The sequence below is a fragment of the Camelina sativa genome, chromosome 1, assembly GCF_030686135.1.
Source record: "Camelina sativa cultivar CO46 ecotype springtype chromosome 1, ASM3068613v1".
Lineage (NCBI taxonomy): Eukaryota > Viridiplantae > Streptophyta > Magnoliopsida > Brassicales > Brassicaceae > Camelina > Camelina sativa.
In genome coordinates, this window is record NC_141880.1 from 26,535,580 (window position 1) to 26,555,427 (window position 19,848).

Genomic DNA, 19,848 nt, shown 5'->3' on the forward strand with positions numbered 1-19,848 from the left:
TGCTGCTGCTGAGGAATGCATTCAAACCCAGGCGACTCAAATCCAAACCCAGGCGAGTCAAATCCATGAAAGTAGTCAAAGAATGCATAGCTATGATGCATACTTTGACTATCTCGCGGAAAAGGATCCTGAGTTTGCTGCCAAGTTTCGATACCCGACCAACCAACAAGGGAGCAACCAGGAAGGCACCAACCCAGAGGGCAACACAGGTGAAACAGGAGCAGCTGGTAGCCAAACTGGGACCAGAAACGTGACCTCTCTCTCTCAATCCTTTTAAGAACTCTTCTCACTTTGTTCTGATATCCCCGTGAGGGAGAAAACTTAAACATGACTTTTGTTTTGTAATATTTATGTTTTATTCTATTTTGAATTTTCAATTCTGTTCTTATTATTATTATTTTTTAACATCTAAAACATTATTCACAAAAAAAAAAATCAAACATAAAAATGGTAAAAGAAAAAAAAATTAAAAATGAAGAATTGCTACAAATTAGCGAATACCAACAATACTAGGCAGATGGACGTCGCAAAGTAGTCGCAAAATTTGCGACGGATCGAACATTGCGATGGAAAAAAGTCCTCGCAATTTGCTTGACAATTGCGAGTACAACCGTCTCTCGCAATGTGCGTGGGATTTGCGAGGAATATATCCCTCGCAAATTGCGTTAGATTTGCGAGGGAAAATATCCCTCGCAAAATTTGCGAGGGAATTGCGATGTCAGCTTATTTGCGAGAAGCGATTTAAGAGGAATAGTTGTGTCTCGCAAATCCCTTGCGACTATCGATTTGCGAGGGAATTGCGATGGAAGAATCCATCGCAAATCGACTGTTTTCTTGTAGTGTAAATATAATCTAAAATCAGTATGCATAATACTACTTCAATAGAATTCAACATATATTTCTTATACCTACATATTTACGCTACCTAATCTAATGTATATATCTTGGCCAAACGAAGAAGACAACAACATGAAAGAATATCTGACCCTAATAAACTTTTTATACATACGAATGAGTGAAACAACAAACCAAACCTTAACGAGATTGATTAGGGTTCCAGATCATGAGTACAAATTTTGACAAGAGAGAGAAGAAAAGGGGAGCGAGCGGGCGAATCTGACTTATACATACTTGTATTGCATTTTTGTGCCCTACCGGTATATGTCTTACTATTTCGAAGCTCAATTTTTTATCCCCATTTGTAATGGTAATTAACATAAAATTATATTGCACAATCTTTCTTAAAAAATATAGGGAAATTAGAAAAAAAAAAAAAGAGCTATTTAAAAACATTTGTCCATCTATACCGTTTTTTAGAGATTGTCATTTGTGACGAAAATACCCCTATTAATAGATATAATGAAGTTTTTAGGAGTTTAAACCAAAAATCAAATAGAAAACTCATGTTAGTATACAACTGTGTAAAAAAATTTGGAAAAAAAAATTTTAGGGTGTCAAAAATCAGTTTGTAAACTGATGATTTCTGGTCTAAGTTGTTCATAAATGATTTTCTACGATTTTTTCAAGTTCTGAAACATTAAGATTATTTATTCTACAGTTTGTACATGTTCTACGAAGTTTAGACGGAAATTTGATCTAAAAACTTCAGAAACGTGAATTTTGTACGTTCTACAAAATTAAGAATATGTATTCTACATTTTTCTTCATTCTACATCAATTCAGAATATATTTTCCACGTTTTACCTTGTATACAAAAAAAAAAATTAAATAAGGAAAGTGAATATTTTTTTGAATAATCTTAATTTATGGTTACGATTCTGTATTTATTGTTTAGATATGTTTTAATATATTTTAGAATGTGTATTCTTAATTATTTACAAGAAAGACAAATACAGAAAAATCGATTGTTTCATAACTTAACCTAACGTGTTTTACCCTCTCTTCCACCTTCCACGAAATTTTCATTTACCTGATTATGATGCAAATCTACGTTACTTGTCGTGTATGGAGATTGGATGCCAACAAGGAATGAAGATTTATTGATGATGAAGAAAAACGTGCGAGATTACTGACTTTGCAACCCACTACATCTCTTGAAGAGTTGAAGATGATGGTTTCAGAAGACTATAAAATAGAGGAAAGTATGTTTGATATGGAATTCAGTAATTTATCCTCAGAGGTTAAAGTTGATTCTCCTCTCGTTGTATTGACAAATGATAGAGGAATGAAATTTTTTTTTGCATATCTGAAAAGGAAAAACATGATTCGGTTGTGTGTTACGTTCAACGGAATAGTTGATGATCATAAGAGTAAAGTCCTGTTCGATTTGAATAAGGACCCACATGATACAAGTGATGATGGTGATGATGTGGAAGTTGATCTGGGAAAATCAGTAGCTATTATTTCAAAGAATTCACATAAGCCGAATGATGATTTATTAGAAAAGCCTACTGATGCTAATCTTGGTGATGCTGCTGGTTTAAAGTTGGAAGATTCAATGGTAAAAAAGGACAAATATTTTAGCAGTAAGGAAGCTTTACAGGCTACTATGGAAATGTATGCAATGAAGTATAACTGCGACTATAGGATTACAAAATCTGATAAGAGATGGTGGTGTATACGCTTCATTGATAGTGCTTGTAATTGGAGTCTCCGGGCTGAGTGTTTACAATCGTCTACATATTTCAAAATCAACAAGTTTTTGGGTAACCATACATGTGCTCCTTAAAAAAAAAAACCTCATTTTGTAGGACTGCATCTGCAAGAACAATTGGACATCTCATTAAGGAAAGTTATGAGGGTGTGAAGGAAGGTCCTAAACCGAAAACGATATAATTACTATCATTCGTACAAGGTACGGCTGCGAGCTAACATATTCCCAAGCTTGGGAGTCTCGGGAGTATGCAGTTAACGAAGTTAGAGGAATTCCTGAGAAAAGTTATGCTAAGATACCAAAATATTTGCACATGCTACAAGAAGCGAATCCTGGTACATTCACAAATTATGAAATTGACTTTGATGGAAGATTCAAATATCTGTTTATTTATTTTCGTCAATCAAGAAGAGGGTTCTACAAGGCAATGCAGAAAGTGATAGTAGTTGATGGAACATTTTTGAAGAATAAATACAAAGAAGTTCTACTAGTTGCTACAACTGTAGATGGTAACTCCAATTTGTATCCAATTGCATTTGGAATTGCTGATTCTGAGAATGATTGTTCATGGGAGAGGTTTTTTATGCAACTTAAGATGGTTATAGCAGATGAAGAAGGTTTATCATTTGTGTCAGATAGACATAGGTCGATTGCTAAATCAATTGGAAACATCTACCCATTGGCTAAACATGGTATTTGCATCCACCACTTGATTAGTAATGTGATAACATATAATAAGGGCAGAGGAGTCGCTGGTATGGTTGCAAAAGCGTCAAAAGCTTATAGAGTTTATGAGTTTGAGAAAGAGTTTGCACCCATTAACAATATTAGTCCTGCTATTGGAAGTTATCTAGAGGAAGTGGATGTGAGAAAATGGGCTTGCTGTCATTTTCCGGGTTATAGATATGAAATTAACACCAACAATGCGACGAGTCAATCAATGCAGCTTTGAAGTCACCCAGAGAGTATCCAATAATTCTTTTGTTAGAAAACATCAGAGAAATGATGACACGCTGGTTTTATGAGAGTAGAAAGTTAAGTGCAAAGCATAAATATCCTTTTAACTGTTGAGGTGGAGAAAAAGATTTCAAGAAGAATAGAGAATGGTAAATTCATGAACAGTTATCTGATGAGCAGATACATATTACAGGTTAAAAGTAATGGAGTATACTACATTGTTGACTTAGAAAGAAGGACTTGTTCATGTGGAAAGTTCAGCACAGGAAAACTGCCTTGTAGACATGCTATAAAAGGAACTTTTGATATAGGCAAGGATCTATATCCTTACGCTGATGATGTGTATACCACTACCATATGGAGATCGCAATATGAGGAAACTATTAATCCAATCGGTGTTCCTGAAGAAGAATGGCGAGTCCCACAAAATGTTGAAGAGGCAAAAGGTCGACCACCTGAACAAGAAGACATCCTGGACGGCGAAGAAAAAGAAGATATGAATCCCCTGAAGACAAGATAAAATCATCACAAAACTCACAAGGTCAAAGAGACATAAGTGCAGGCGCTGTGGCAAAGAAGGGCATAACAGACCGACATGTGATATCGTCATATAATAATGGTTTGTGCTTCAACTTAAGATTCATGTTCTTGAATTTTTAGTGGATTTCATTTATATTTACGATACTCTTTTTGTTTTCAGGTAGTTGGTGTTACTTCATAATCATGCAAAGGCAAACAAAAACGTTGTTTACGTTGATCACTTCTATTTTTTTCTTCTTCGATTTTCTTCCTGTTTTATTAACTATCTCTTTGGTTTAATGTGATTTTAGAGCTTATTTCTGCATTTTTTTGTGCATATCCAGTATGAAGACAAAAATTCATTAGAAATACACGATTTAAATGTTCTAATTAACCAAAATAAACCAAAATGCTACCTGGTTTAAATCAACTGAATACACGATTTTAGTTTTAATATTGGGAGATTTAGGGTTATTCTTCTCCGATACTCTCTTCCTCTTCTTCGCGATAGTCTCTTCTTCTTCATTCTTTTGTTTTGTTTCAACTGACTGGACCAATGAGCCAACTATCTTCGGCTGGTTCGTCTGGGCTATCTTTAGAGAGAAGTTCTCAGGGTGGAGTTTCGAGTAGGTGCTGGTGTGGTGGAGAGGTTACGACCTACACCTCAAAGACTGATGAGAATCCCTATCGTAGATTTTTTAGATGTGTTGGAGGTGTGAAGGTAATCTACTTTCATCTCCCCTTAGTCACCATAATAGCTGAAATTTATTAAATATTGTTATCAAAAAATGAATTTAGGAGAAGAATGAGAAACACATGTTTCGTTGGGTTGATGATCCTCTTCTAGAGGAGATTATGATGGTTGAAAGAAAACAGAACCAACTCTTAGAGGATCAAAAGAAGATGGTAACAAACAATGTGGAGCTCCAAAAGGAGATGGTGAAAGAGGTGGTAGAAAAGGTGGAAAAGAATATGATTGAGATCATGAGGCAAGAGCTAATGGTTGCAAAGGAGAGTATGCAGAAGTCGATCAAGAAGAGGATTTGTGTAGTGATCGTAGTGGCAGTTTCAATGGCATGGCTTTATGGAAAGATGATATGATGTGTTTGGTTTCTGTATTATGTTGTTATGCTTAAGACCCTTTGTTTGGTTTTTTTTGTGAACACCCTGGTTGTTTAAAAGCAACACCATCAATGAATTTCTGAACTATTTAAGACCCTTTGTGTTGTTTGTTTGTTTCAAAGTTAACACCATCAAGGAATTTCAAAACACATGAGTATCTACGTTGTGATTCAGGAATTTAAAAATAAATCAGACCTTATGTACTGATCAACCATTATAAACACAAAATTCATTAGAATATCAATAAAAATAAAATCGATACAACTAATGAAAAATAAAAGTGTAAAGACACTAAAAAATTAGCCAAGATCTACAAACTCATAAGCATACACTGGAGGCTCATAAGTTTTCATTCAATTAACTAGAATAGGAACCTTTGCTGCTATCCAAAGATCGACTGCCAACTTCAAACGAGCAAACTTGATGTTTTCATCGTCAATCAAATCAAAAGGTAAATTACCCATGTGACACTCAATATACTTTAGGGCATACACTCCACAATCACAATTTGAGCGATTTAATTTAGGTGGCATATGGACCTCGATGATCTCGTACGGAGTCAACAACGGAGCTTTTCCATCAATCTTTTTGTGAATCTCCTTCACAAGACGAGGGATGACATGTGCGAATGACTCAATTTAGGATGGTGATGGAGAGAGACGACAGAATACGGTGACGATAGAGAGACGGCAGAAGATGGTGACGAAGGAGAGAGACGCCAATGGCTAAGGAGAAGATGGAGAGAGACGGCAGTGAGGTTAAAGATGGAGGAGAGAGACCATGTCGATTTCTTTTATTTTTTTGCCTACCCAAATTTTTTAATATTTTTCATAAACACCCAATATCCCATTAAAATTTAAAGTTTCTAATTTGATTTAATTAAAATCTACAAATTAAATCTGAATTTGTAATTGATATACAAATTTAATCTGAATATATAATTGAGGGTATTATTGGCTTTTAATTACACCCTAAAACCTATTTAACCAAACTTTAAAAAAAAGTGTAGATGGACAAAGTTTTTAAAATATCTCCTTTATTTCCAATTTTCCCAAAAATATTTTGTTCCTTGTTAAATATAACTATTTTTAAAAATAGGCCTCTTAATTGTGGAACATAAAGAAATTGTTTTGCATAAAATTATGTGGAATTAAATTATAAAATTATTACAATAATAAGGTAAGAGCAAATGATGGAAACGGAAAATATATATGATGTGATAGTTGTTATAAACAAGAGGTTTAGGGAATTGTTCTCTTGTATTATTCATCTGTCTCATAGGATATAACATATATATAGTGATACAACATTAGGATTTAGGGTTTACACTTATGGGCCGATAATGGGCATCCAAATAATACAATATATTCATAACACTCCCCCTTGGATGACCATTATAAAAATGTAGTCCCAAATGCGCATATGAGATGCTGCCTCGTTAAAAACCTTACCAGGAAAACCCAGTGGGAAAAACCATGGTTAAGGGAAAAAGAGTGCAGCGCGCTTTTACTCCCCCTCTTGAGTACATCACTTGAAATCTTCGAAATGACCGATCCAATACAATGAAGTAGCTTCTTAAAAGTAGTGGTTGGAAACGCCTTGGTAAATGGTTCGCCAAATCTTCACTTGAACAAATTTTTAGGACATGTATATCACCGTACATCACCATTCTTCTGTAAGATATTGGTCTCTTTAATGACTCATCTTGATCATTATTTTCATCTCTCACGATCTCATCAATGTATGTCAAAGACTTTGAAGATGATAGTCTTTCACCATTGGAATCATAATATTCCCTTTCAAGTGTTTATCTTTCGCGTGTTCTTTTGTTGTCTCGTTAAAAACCTTTCATGGAAAAACCCAATGGGATAAAAACCATGATAAGGGAAAAAGAGTACAACCACGCACATGATCATATTTCTCCCCCTGAAAGCATCATCTTCAGGTTATGCATTATGATCATATATATCATCTATTTGGACTGTTATAAACAGTGTTTTAGTGTACAAAACTCATATGATTTAGTGTACAAAACTCATATGATCATCATATATTCTCCTGGGTCATTGAACTTTAAGTCATTTGAACCCATTTCATATCGAAGATCTATTTGAACTTTAAGCCCAAATATTCATTTATATATAATCTTCCAAATAATCATCTTATACATAAGAGTTATTCATAATCTCCTTGTAAAGCAATCTCTTTCAACTCTTTTCATAGTATGGTATTAAAAAGACCATTTTTCTATGTTGATGTAAGCATCCTGAGATAACATCTCTTTCATCAGATGTCAAATTTGTAACCTCAAGAAATTTCATGAAATATATGATCTTATACAATCTGATTTCTCCATCTTTCATGAGTAATATTTCATCACTGATTATTTCTCCATATATTCCTTGGTATGTGAAATCTCTACTGGAGATCATATAATCTTTTCATTATCAACATATATCGCACTTGTTCTTATAGCTTTCTTTTAATAAGAACCACTTGTAATTGCAGAAGAGACACATACAATTTTTCTTTTAAAGAGGTTCAGCAAATGCCTACGTCCTAAAACTTTCTTGAAAATATTTCTTGAACACAATTACAATTAGTGTTCAATATCGGATTTACACAACCCTAAGATATTCACTTATCTTGTTACCGATTTATTTTCAACCTACTATGAGATCCTAAAGATCAACAACAATGATCTACACATAGGATTCTCTCCTAGAGATAAACTCTCATCATTTTCTCCCCAAAATTGTCAAAAGTCTACAAAACTTTTCTCGCTTTTACAACGTTCTCGAGGGCTATAAAATATTGCTTCTAGCAATATAATTACTTTAAAAGATAGACTGAATGAAATCTTGCTCTTACTGTCAAAATCGTAAGGGATCGAAATTAGTTGCTTCCACCAGAAGAGAGTACATCTCGCATAAGTATTTTCTGAGAATCATTGTACTAATACACGTACTTAATTTCTCATACATATCGACTTATGTTCCACTCATTTTACACTTTCAAGTGTGAGGACTACAAGTCCAAATATTATCTCTTTAAGAGACTGAACTATCTCAAATAGTTACTTCTTTCAATGATTAACCAATCATTCTTTGTCTACACTTTTCAATAAAACATTTTCTATTAACCGTGGTTTATGATCTCGATTTTTAAACCATAACATCATCAACTGCAACACTGCATACAAAAATATTTACGACGTCGATTTGCTCTTTTGGTTCCTTTTCATTCTAGACATGACTCAACTTGTTGAGATTTCTTTTCATTATGATTCTCCGGTACCTGAATCTCTTTCCTACTCATGTCTACATCTCTTCTAGAGATTTTTCATAACTCTTTGCTTCCTCGGTGCCATATTAATTTATGCTCCTTTTCTTTTCCGAGGATGCTTAAATTTGGAACCATAAGTCAATCACACTTCATGCGATCTTTAGACTTATTAGCAGTTGATCTTATCCCTCTAGGACATTAATTGGAGCACAGCTGGTATATGTGACTTTTTCACTCAAGGTCAGAAAATGGCTTTTCCATGCTTTTAGCATCTTTGCAAACTTTGCCAATAAATTATCTTTTTAATTTCTAGCGCACATTTCTTAGTACGAGGATCAAGATAATTTCTTACAATATATTTCTTTACCAGCTGTTTATTTTCTCCCCCTCATGTTGGAAAGACTAACTCACTAAAACAACAGTCTCTGCATCTCGAGCCTCAAATTCTCGAGATACTCAATCTTCGAAAGATATTCATATCCAACATTCTTTCAAATTCCATCTTATATCACTGTGGTGGAGCAACTAACATGTATAACACATTTAGATGGAATATATCTGGTTTCTGACCCAAACCAATTGTAATGGAGAGTACTCATGATTATTCGTTGGCATGATGCGAATTACTTGACATATAGAGTCATTTATGTCAAATACTTGGCATGGTTTCACCACCATTGTCAATTAACCAAATACTCTCGCAAACTACATGTTGCAAGTTAATAACAAACATATATAGTGGATGATCAGTCCACAATATCGCTTTGTATACGTACCAGAAAATTGACATTATCCAAATTCATGGGCTCGGTGAAAGCCATATAATCAGCTTGCTTTGTAAAGCAGTACACATAACACTAGAAAAACTCTTTAGGTTCTCTAATGAATCTTTTCAGAAATTTCTGATTATTCTTCGCATCACTACTGAACCGGAATGGCTTAACCGGTCATGCCAAACAGTGAGATTTTCACAAAGCATTTTATCTTCTAGATAATTCATGTAATCTCTAAAATACTTTTATTGTCTTGGATAATAATACTTATGATTTCAAAAGTATTTTTCCTTCCTTATTGCTCTTTCATATGAGTGATTAAACTCATTTTAGTGTGAACATAATCTTATATATGTTTCATCACCTTTGTATGGGGGATTCCTTAATTCTCCCCCTCGAGATGATGAAACTTCATGTCTATCAATCTCGATTTGAATCCAACACAATAGTATATATACTATTCAATACTTTTTCTACTACTTCTTAATATTGTAGTAGAATAGTGGAAATTACTTATAGCATAAAGTCATGTTCACTTCAAAGAATGGACCAGCCCAATAGAATGTGATTCACATCAACATCTCATAATTTTACTCATTCACAAATAACAAGATTATAAAAATTTAAAAATATATTTTTCATTATATTGTGTCTACATGGCAACAATATTTTATGGCAAGTAGAATATATATTCTCTTCTATATTTCCAACAATGATACGATCTTCTATTATAATCTTGGTTATAATTGGAATTAAGTTGTTTGTATATATCTCTTATAGACTTTTAGTCATTTACTTTCTTTAGATTATTCTAAAGAATTAATAAATTTTTATGGTCATATACCTTCTCAAGTTCTCATAGAAGTGATGCCAAGAAAATATGATCAATAATTATTATTTAATAATTTGTTACTAAATTTTCAACGTATTCACCAAAAAATGTTGGAGACATGATTTAAAATATTCATCATGATATTATATCTAATTTTTATTAGATTTAAATTTGTGATTAAACATATAAAATAAATCACAAAGATTATAAACAATCATATAAGTGAATGTTAAATAAATATGAAGCATCATTTCTTTATAGATATTTTTGAAAACGTTTTATTATAAAATAGTATATATATATATTTATATATATACTTTTTTTTTACTTTTATAACGTTTTTTTTTCTCTAAAATATTTAGGGATAACTGCATTTTGTATACCTTTATTTGACCTTGAATGCAATAGTAGACCCCATATTCGATATTTGAGAAACATAACCACTAAGGGTACTGAAATTACAATTGACTCCCTTACGACCAAACAAAAAACACAAGCCGAAATGACAGATGTAACCAGGAGGAAGTCTGCAATAGATTTATTTAAGGTAAATTACAAATTGAGTATATGTGAAGACATAACGGTAGGTCTACTCCTTAATTATAGTTTAAATTTTAATTAAAAATTTTATAAAAAATAATTTGATAAACCTATTGACCAAATATTAACCACATAGACTTCCTGCATTGTAATAAAATAAATTTACATATAAACGATTCAAATTAAGGGAGGAAAGGCTGATTACGTTAAATTATATGATTTAGGGTTTTGCTTAAGTAGACTTCTCTGTGGAATTTTCGTGGTTGACTTTGTTATGCCATCAATTATTAATATTATATTAATATCGATAACTTAACCAAACCGTTAGCTAGACAAGGTGAAAGTCCAGATGAAAGAACTACGTCTGTCAGTTCGGCGTGTAAGGGGGGTGGTCGAGAATGTCTTAATCGCCGGTATAATATTCATCTTGGTATTAATCTCTTTCGTTTCGTAGATCTTTCAATTAAGTTCTAAAATCTGTGAACCTTTCTTCATCTTGTCTGTTTGTTTGAATGGCATATTTATGTCAGTAATCTGTGAACTTGCTTCAGTTTTTGTAATAGTTGGATGACTTCGTTGATTTCAATTCAGTTGATAACTGTTTACATATTGTCGGAAAATTAAGATTATGAAGTCTACTACTTAATCTGAGTAAAGAAGTCAAGCTTTGAAGTTTGCATATTGGTTTTCTTCGAGGCGACGGTTTGCCTTACTAATTAATTATTTATATGTAGCTGTTCATTGCAACCGCTTCGTCTCGTATATATAACCCGAATAGTGGGTCTTGAGATTATTTTAAAACTGCAACCAAAAAAAGTATCCACCCTCTTAAAAAAATAGTACTTCATCCTCACCACAGAGAATTTGGTGACTGTTCACGGACCGTACCAACAAAGTGATATTGATCTTTCAGTTTTATTGGAACGGTCAATATAAATCATCACAGCCACGAGGAATTGGAGATTGTTCACAGATTGGGTAATAATAGAAACTTTCTCTATATCACTTCATTTTAAATGTAATTATAGTGTAGAATTCTAACATTCATGGTTGGGTAATTATTAGAAAATTTATATTGAACTTCATCGAAGTTAACGATGTATTAATTTGGTTGATTAGATAGATTTGCAAATAAACGGGTTCATCACAGTTAAGTGAACATATATCATAGAAACGGGTTCATCGAAGTCTACGGTATATTAATTTGGTTAATTAGATAGATTTGCAGGTTAAAGCATGTTTCAGTTTCCCAGGAAGAAGTCTCCTTGAGAAGTCTATTAGATCGTACATGTATTAATTTGGTTGATTAGATAGATTTGCAGGTTGAAGTATGTTTCAGTTTCCTAGGAAGAAGTCTCCTTGAGAAGTCTATTAGATAGTACATGTATTAATTTGGTTGATTAGATAGATTTGCAGGTTAAATTATGTTTCAGTTCCCAGTAAGAAGTCTCCTTGAGAAGTCTATTAGATCGTACATGTATTAATTTGGTTGATTAGATAGATTTGCATGTTAAATTATGTTTCAGTTTCCCAGGAAGAAGTCTCTTTGAGAAGTCTATTAGATCGTACATGTTAGCCCTGGGCATTCGGGTTACCCGTTTGGGTTCGGGTATTACCCGTTCGGGTTTGGGTTAATGGGTAATGGAAAACAGAACCCATTGGGTATTTTACTATGTTTGGGTTCGGTTCGGTTCGGATAGTACCGGGTTTGGGTCGGTTTGGGTTATAATTTTCAGAACCCGGAAAAAACCCAAAAAAACGGGTTCTATTCGGTTTCGGGTAAAGTGTACCCAAACTCAACCAAAACCCAAACCGAAACCTGAAATACATGAAAAAAATCTGCAAATTACCATCCAAAATCTGCAGCTTACCATCCAAAATCACATAAATAATGAAAACATAGAATATAACTCCAAATTTAACATCCAAAAACTGAAAGAAATAGAAAAGTGATAAGTGATAACAAATTTAAGTTGCTGAAAGAGTGAAAGCAAAGAAGAGTCTAGAAAATATTCAAAATAAAAATATAAGTCTGATGTGAAAGTGCAACATAGAAATAGAAGATAGAAAGTAGAAACTTGGTGATTGATGTCTTTGATTTGAAATTTCCTGAAACAAAATGAAACAAATATCAATAACAACAATGAGAATAATGACAAATACAAAGAGTAGAGACTATATAGTATATACTTAAACTAACCATACAAACTATAAAGATCATCTGGGTGACTCATTCTCAAGATTAGCTGTCCAAATGCTTGAATTCAGGTTCATACTCTATAAAAAAACAAATGTAAACCGTAAGAACAAACAAAATCATATTCAAAATAGTATAAACAGTTAAACAATAAAAAGAAAACTTACCTCTCATAAGTTCATCATCATGCTCAACTTTCGAAAGCAAATGTTCTACTGTGGAGACTCCTTTTTCATTGATATGAAGTTCAGCTTTTAGCCATTGCTCGGTGCAGATCAACACTTCTATCATATTGTGTATTAAACAGCTCCTATAAGGTTCTAAAATTCTACCACTAGTGCTAAAAGCAGATTCAGAGGCTACTGAAGACACTTGCATTGCAAGTATGTCCTTAGCAATTAGAGACAAAATCGGATACTTCCCACTGTTGACCTTCCACCAAGATAACAAATCATATTTTGTACCTTTAAGAATACTTGGTTTCTCCACATTATCTTTCAAGTAAATTTCCAACTCATTAGAGGAGCTGTAAATTACCTTTTCCATCACCATCTCATCAAATACGTTTTCCATGTCAACAATACCTGCTTTCTGACAAAAATTTGGTGCAACTTGCTCTCGGGACTACGACTGGGAAGATGAACCATGTGACTGAGAAGATGAACCAATCTTGTTTACTAAACTGTTTCTACTGTACTCATCATACAAGTCCTTCAAGATATTATTCAAATCATCTAAAAGATGTACAGACTCAATACTGCCTTTCCCATACAAAGCATCAAAACAGAGCTCAGCAAATTTCGTTTTCTTTCTAGGATCAAAAACACTTGCTACTATCACCAGCCTATTCATTTCAACTTGTTCTCCAAATGGATCCCAATACTTTGCCAACTTTGTTAAACATAGACAAAGCTTTCTTTTTCAAAGCGTCTTCAGGATCTGTACTCGTGGTTAACTCAGTCAGGTTCTTAGTAACAGAAACTATCTCATTGTAGAGTTTATAAGAGGCAACCGTATTTGAAGCTGAAAGAACCAATGTGGATTTATAAAATATGACAAGAGTAGAAACCAACCTCTCAACTTCATCAAAATCAGATGGCATAGGTGGTCCAATCCTTTTCTTTCCATCCATCTTTTCTAGAAAGTAATCGTTATACACTTTATCTTCAGCCTCCATCCTCTCAAATGCCAATCTAAACTTCAAAGCTTGATCTAACATGAGGTAAGTCGAGTTCCATCTTGTTTTCACATCCAAAGGTACACTTCCCCTTTTAATCTTCACCGCATTAAGTCGCAAATCAAATGATTTGAGTCTGTTTGTTGTAGCTCTCACATACTGAATACCATTTCGAATTCCAGCCACACTACTGTCAACCTCTTGTAAACCTTCTCTCACAACCAAATTCAATATGTGTGTAGCACACCTCAAATGCATATACTTACCTTTCAATATCAATGCATCATCTCCACTGTTCTTCATAGCTTTCTTAAATTTAGTCATAGCAGAACTATTTGCTGTAGCATTATCTATTGTGATGCAGAACACTCTCTGTATATCCCACTCGGCTAAACACTTAAGGAGAACATTACAGATTGTTTCACCCTTATGATCATCAACATTCTTGAATCCTATGACCATCTTCCTTAACTTCCACATAGCATCCACAAAATGAGCAGTTATTACCATATAACTCGCTCCAGTAGTTGTTGAAACCCATATGTCCATAGTCAATGACAGCCTCTGTCGGTTCTGCCCAAGAATCTTCTTCATAGCTGCTTTCTTATTGACATAAATCTCCATAATATCTCTCGATGTTGTCCTCCTAGAATGAGGTTTATACATTTGAGCCTTGGAGCAGAAATGTCTCCAACTCAAGCACTCTACGAATGATAAGGGTAGCTCTGAAAGTACCATCAACTCATTGGTAGCCTCTCTAAATATTGCTTCTGAAACTTTAACTGCCCGAAGACTACCACCAGCACCATCAGAAATAAAAACAGTTTGAGTTGGATCATTACCGTTAGCATCTTTCCATACCTTGAATTGTTTGCAGAACAATTTGAGATGCTTCTTCATTGTAGAAGTGCCATTTTTAGTCTCACAAGACAAGTTTCTCCCACAGTATTGGCATTGGCATTTGTCCTGTTTTGGTCCCATCTTGGTGAAGTGATCCCAAACCCATGATCTTGTATTCATCTTCTTACCAGAACTAGTACCTCCTCCATCGTCACTAACTCTCTCTTTCCTCTTCCTCTTATTTTCAGAAACCGGAGTTTGAACATCATCATCGGATCCACTCAAATCAACACAATCATCTGGAGGATTTGGCTCAGCAGAAGATGCCATCTGCATTTTAAAAACACAAACAAACCAATTAATCTTTAGAAACGATAATCAATAGATTATCAAAATTACAAACGCCATTAACAACACAAGAAGGTGACAAAATTAGTAACAAATTAAGTAAACATTCTATTGATTATTGAGTATAACAATCTAGAGACAAAAATCAATTTAAAGATTAAGCTTTTGTTTTCACAAAAACAAACAAGAATTAGAGAAGTGACAATCTAATTTACTAAAAGTCTATACTCGATACTATAGAAATTTGTTTGTCGTTTGAATCAAAAGAATCACATAATTGAATCGATTGAGAAGTTACTCGAGAAAGAAGAAGAACCCTCAAAAATCAGAAGTCATACCTCTGAGTGATTTCGCGACAAGGCAGACGGTGGTGAGTTTATCTCCTTCAGCGGCGACGGTAAGGTCTCCGTGAAGTTAGCAGCAGCAAGGGTTTCCAGGTTTGTCTTAGGAATAGGATTATGAATATATATGAATCGATATCGCATTAAACCTCGAGAGATTTTAGGAAATTGAATCGACAAACTGACAAGTGAGAACAAAAGATCCCTAAGTGGTTTAGTGCTATGTTTCTCGGGTACTATGGGTACCCGAACGGGTATCGGGTATTACCCAACCCTAACCCAAACCCATGGGTTCTGGAAAATAGAACCCAATAGAGTTTTATAGCTATACCCGAACCCGGTTTTTCGGGTCGGGTACCGGGTTGGGTAATCGGGTTTGGATTTTATGCCCAGGGCTAGTACATGTATTAATTTGATTTGATGGGCTTGTAGACGGTTCAGTTTCTCGTTGAGAAGTCTGCCAGAGAAGTTGTAAACATAATCATTACAAGATATAAATTGATTTGACGTTAGTTGGCGATAATATTATATTTGTTTAAGAAACCGATAAGCGGGAATTGGTTTACCGATAAACAGGATCCGGTTTTAAACGGGTTCTTTACAATTTTCCGATACTGTTTCGAGTAAAACGGTTTTGATTTTATAAAACCGGGATTATTATAATTATTATAATTTTATACAACCTAAAAACTCAGATAACAATATTGTTATCTATTTCGCTTATCACTAACAGTTGATTTTCCCTTTACTTTTGTGTTAAACTTGAATCTCTATCTTTCATATTGTTTTTTTGACTTCCTACGCTTAATGTTTTTGTACCAGATCTCGCTGAACTCTGTATTCTCCAACCCCGCCGCTTCATCTTAACGTCTTCGCCGTCGTTTCATATTCGATTAAACTGAAGGTGAACTTCTTTCAAATTGATTGTAGACTTTCTTTTCAACTCAATTGTAGACTAATCGTTTTTGTCTTCTTATATCTCAATCCCCCGCCAAACATAATCTTATTTTGCCTTATTTTGCATAATAAAGGAGGCGAACAATCTAAAATTTCCTCGGAGGTTTTTCTTGAAAGGAGAGGAGTCGTTGCCGTGTAAAAGCATCGGATATTACAGCAACGATACGTAGCTGTTTGATGAACTGTACGAAGCTCTCGCAGAAGATGAATGGGATGAGATTCGAGAGTCTCGACTGGGTGTCTTCTTACAGTTCAACCGTCTCAAATTCGAATGGGCTTCTAGACTGGTTCACTATATGCTCAGCTTTCAGCTAGTCTGTAACTAAAAGTACAAGATTTGGAGTCTGGTTGGGTCTAACCCATTAAGATTTTCATTAAATGAGTTTGAAGCCATTACTGGACTTAACTATGAAGATGTCGAGTCCTTGGAGCAACCACAAGTTGATGTTACAGACGAGATGGAAGATTTTTGGGAGAAGCTTGGATTCAGTTTAGACATCGGTCCGAGTATTGATCAACTCGTCGCAGCATGTAAGAACGCTGCCGAGTGGGATAGAGTTGATCGTATTAGGTTGGGTTATCTAGCCATCTATGATGGGTTTATAGAAGCTAGAAAATTCTCAATGCCCACCCGTTTAAATATGTCTAGGCTAGTAATGGATTTAGATGCATTTAAAGATTATTCATGGAGAAGAGTTGCTTTCAAGAACCTCATCCATTCTGTGAAGAAGGTGGACATTAACAAGAGTTACCAATTAAACGGATTTGTCGAACCTCTGCAGATTTGGGTATATGAATCTATGTTGGATTTTGGTAAGGAATATGGCGATATGTTGCCTAATAAACCTACTCCACCGTTGCTTGCTTACCGCAGTTTCCACGGTAGAAAATATGTCAAAGAGGGCATTCTAAGACAGGTACGCATAGCAGTATATTTACTATATTATATTTGTTTGATGTTGCTGTTGGATTTGAACAGTTGTACTGTTTTATATCAATTGTAGACTCGTTTCAACCACTTCAAGACCATTGGTGGCATGAGTACCCCTGTTTGGGAAGATGATGAAGCAGATGAAAATATTGCTAACATTATGAAAGCATTGACTGGGGATTTTGGTCGATGGAAGTGGGGGACAGGCTTGTGGGAGACAGACGGTACAACAATTCGAAGATGAAGGTTGAGGATAAGGGTGAGAAGAAGAGAGCCGGTACATTGGCTGAACCAAGTGGGAAGAGGCACTGTCCAGATACTTCAACTGTCTTGGATATCAATATCTTGGAATCCATTAAAGATGAGCTCGGCATCTGGGAAACCACGGATTGAAGCATCGAAAGATATGAAAAGATACTTAAACCTATGCTCGTCATCAACAACAAGGTCAACCACACTGCCCGGGTTTGACTGCTCTATTTTCCGAAGACAATAAGGCAACTTCGAAGATCCATCTTCCGCGCAACCTCTCACATATTCTTGCGCATATTGTAAAACCCTGTACGAAGTGGTGTAATCCAACGTCATGCCGAACATTGTCCTCATTGAATCTTTGATATGTTGTGGAACAACACCATCCACTATTCCTACACGGTCGATGAAAAGCCTCCCAATATATATTGAGGTGCAATGCTTACGGTTAGCTATGCGGTCCACAATAGAACATATATGCACGTTCAGATATTTTGTGACCCAAAAAGTGTTTGGATCATTCTTCACAGTGGCTACGACCCTCCATGTGCATCCTGGAACAGAGCATATTGCCACCAACAGAGACTTTGTGTACTTCTTAATTTTGAAAGAGAATTTTAACATAACCCCGGTCAAACGCACCTCAGATATGACATCAACTTGGCATGCAAAGCATTTACCTGAAAGAATAAGCAGCAAGTTAAAATACCCTAAACCCTAAACCCTAAACCCTAAACCCTAAACCCTAAACCCTAACCCCTAAACCCTCAACCCTAATAACATAAGGAAAGCAAAGAGTATAATATTTTATCATCGTCAAAATATACATAGGCAATTATATAACCGATATAACACGTACGAACTAAAAAATCAAAAAAAAATCTTTATAAATTTCCAATTAAAGACCATTTCAATTGTACAGACTTTAGAGATAAATCCAACAGTTTGACGTCCTAAATAAGTATAATTTAATAACCTAACTGCCTATGAAAACCAAAAACTTGATTTCTCCATATGTGTAATACATAATCATTTCAAACACATACAGAAGCAAGTATATACCATATGTCAAAGAGTACAACAAGAAAAAAATTAAAATTATTCACCAACTTGTTGCAAATTGGTTTTCAAATTCTGAGGACTTCATGTTGATGTCAACATTGTATACATAAACAAGTCTCTATATAGAGACTACTTGTGAAGTCTATTACTTGTGGTCTATTTTTGCAATTAAAATTTAATAAAGCACACACCTTTTGAAGTCTACTATTATTGTTGACTTCTTTTGTTGTCTTCCTTTGTTAATTTTTGGGTCAGTTATGCAATTCAAAACATAAAAAAGAGTAGACTTCTTTGAAAGTTTCAAAAAGTTAACTTCGAATACAGTCTACACTGGTTATTTTTGCAATTGATCAAACCATTGACTTTGTAGTAGACTTCTATCTAACAAGTAGACTTCGTAAATCCGTCAACTATAAAAGTTAGACTTCGTCGTGGTTAGTTTTGCAATTGACCAAATTTGACTTTTCACAATTAGACTACTTACGAAGTCTCTAGAAATGGTGACTTCGTTTGCAGTCTGTCCTGGTCATTTTTGGAGTTGACCAACATTTTAATTTTTTCACTAGTAGACTTCTTTTGCAGTCAACTTGGTAATTTTTTATAAATAATATTATGGTCAATACTTTTATATTTTGGTCAATTGCAAAACTAACCACTATAGAAGTCTACTACATTTTTCATGCGAAGACTTCGTCTCACAGTCTGGACTAAAAAGTCAATTGCAAAAAATACACTTTAGTAGACTTTAAAGGAAGTATCCGTTAGAAATATTATAATGCAGTCTAAGACATATTTTTTTGTTTCCAAATGAAATTAAGGAGACTGACATTTTAGTATACGGGCTCGAAACTCAATAAACTTTAAATTGCAAAACTGACCAAATAATAGACTTTACATTATATTATGATGGTTCGACTAACAAATGAATTCTAATTTCAACAAAAACACAAGGGAAATCACGAAATCTACCGGAAAATAACCTTATGGTGGTTGTTCGCAATGTCAAACACCAATGACGTCGTCTTAAGTCACCACGGAAGAAACCCAGCGCTAACTTAATCACTATCCAAGAATCATGATATATAACAAGATAAATGTTTT

At 34.4% G+C, this 19,848-nt stretch overlaps 1 protein-coding gene and 1 pseudogene across 1 annotated transcript; both read left to right on the plus strand.

Annotated features, from left to right (window-relative positions):
- Positions 1-4,646: 4,646 nt before the first annotated feature.
- Positions 4,647-5,191, plus strand: LOC147950433 (uncharacterized protein At4g04775 pseudogene; annotated as a pseudogene).
- Positions 5,192-16,960: 11,769 nt separating this feature from the next.
- Positions 16,961-17,677, plus strand: LOC147950434 (uncharacterized). Its single transcript, XM_087513300.1, has 2 exons — positions 16,961-17,419; positions 17,507-17,677. The coding sequence occupies exons 1-2, from the start codon at positions 16,961-16,963 to the stop codon at positions 17,675-17,677; spliced, it is 630 nt and encodes a 209-aa protein (XP_087369426.1).
- Positions 17,678-19,848: the final 2,171 nt, after the last annotated feature.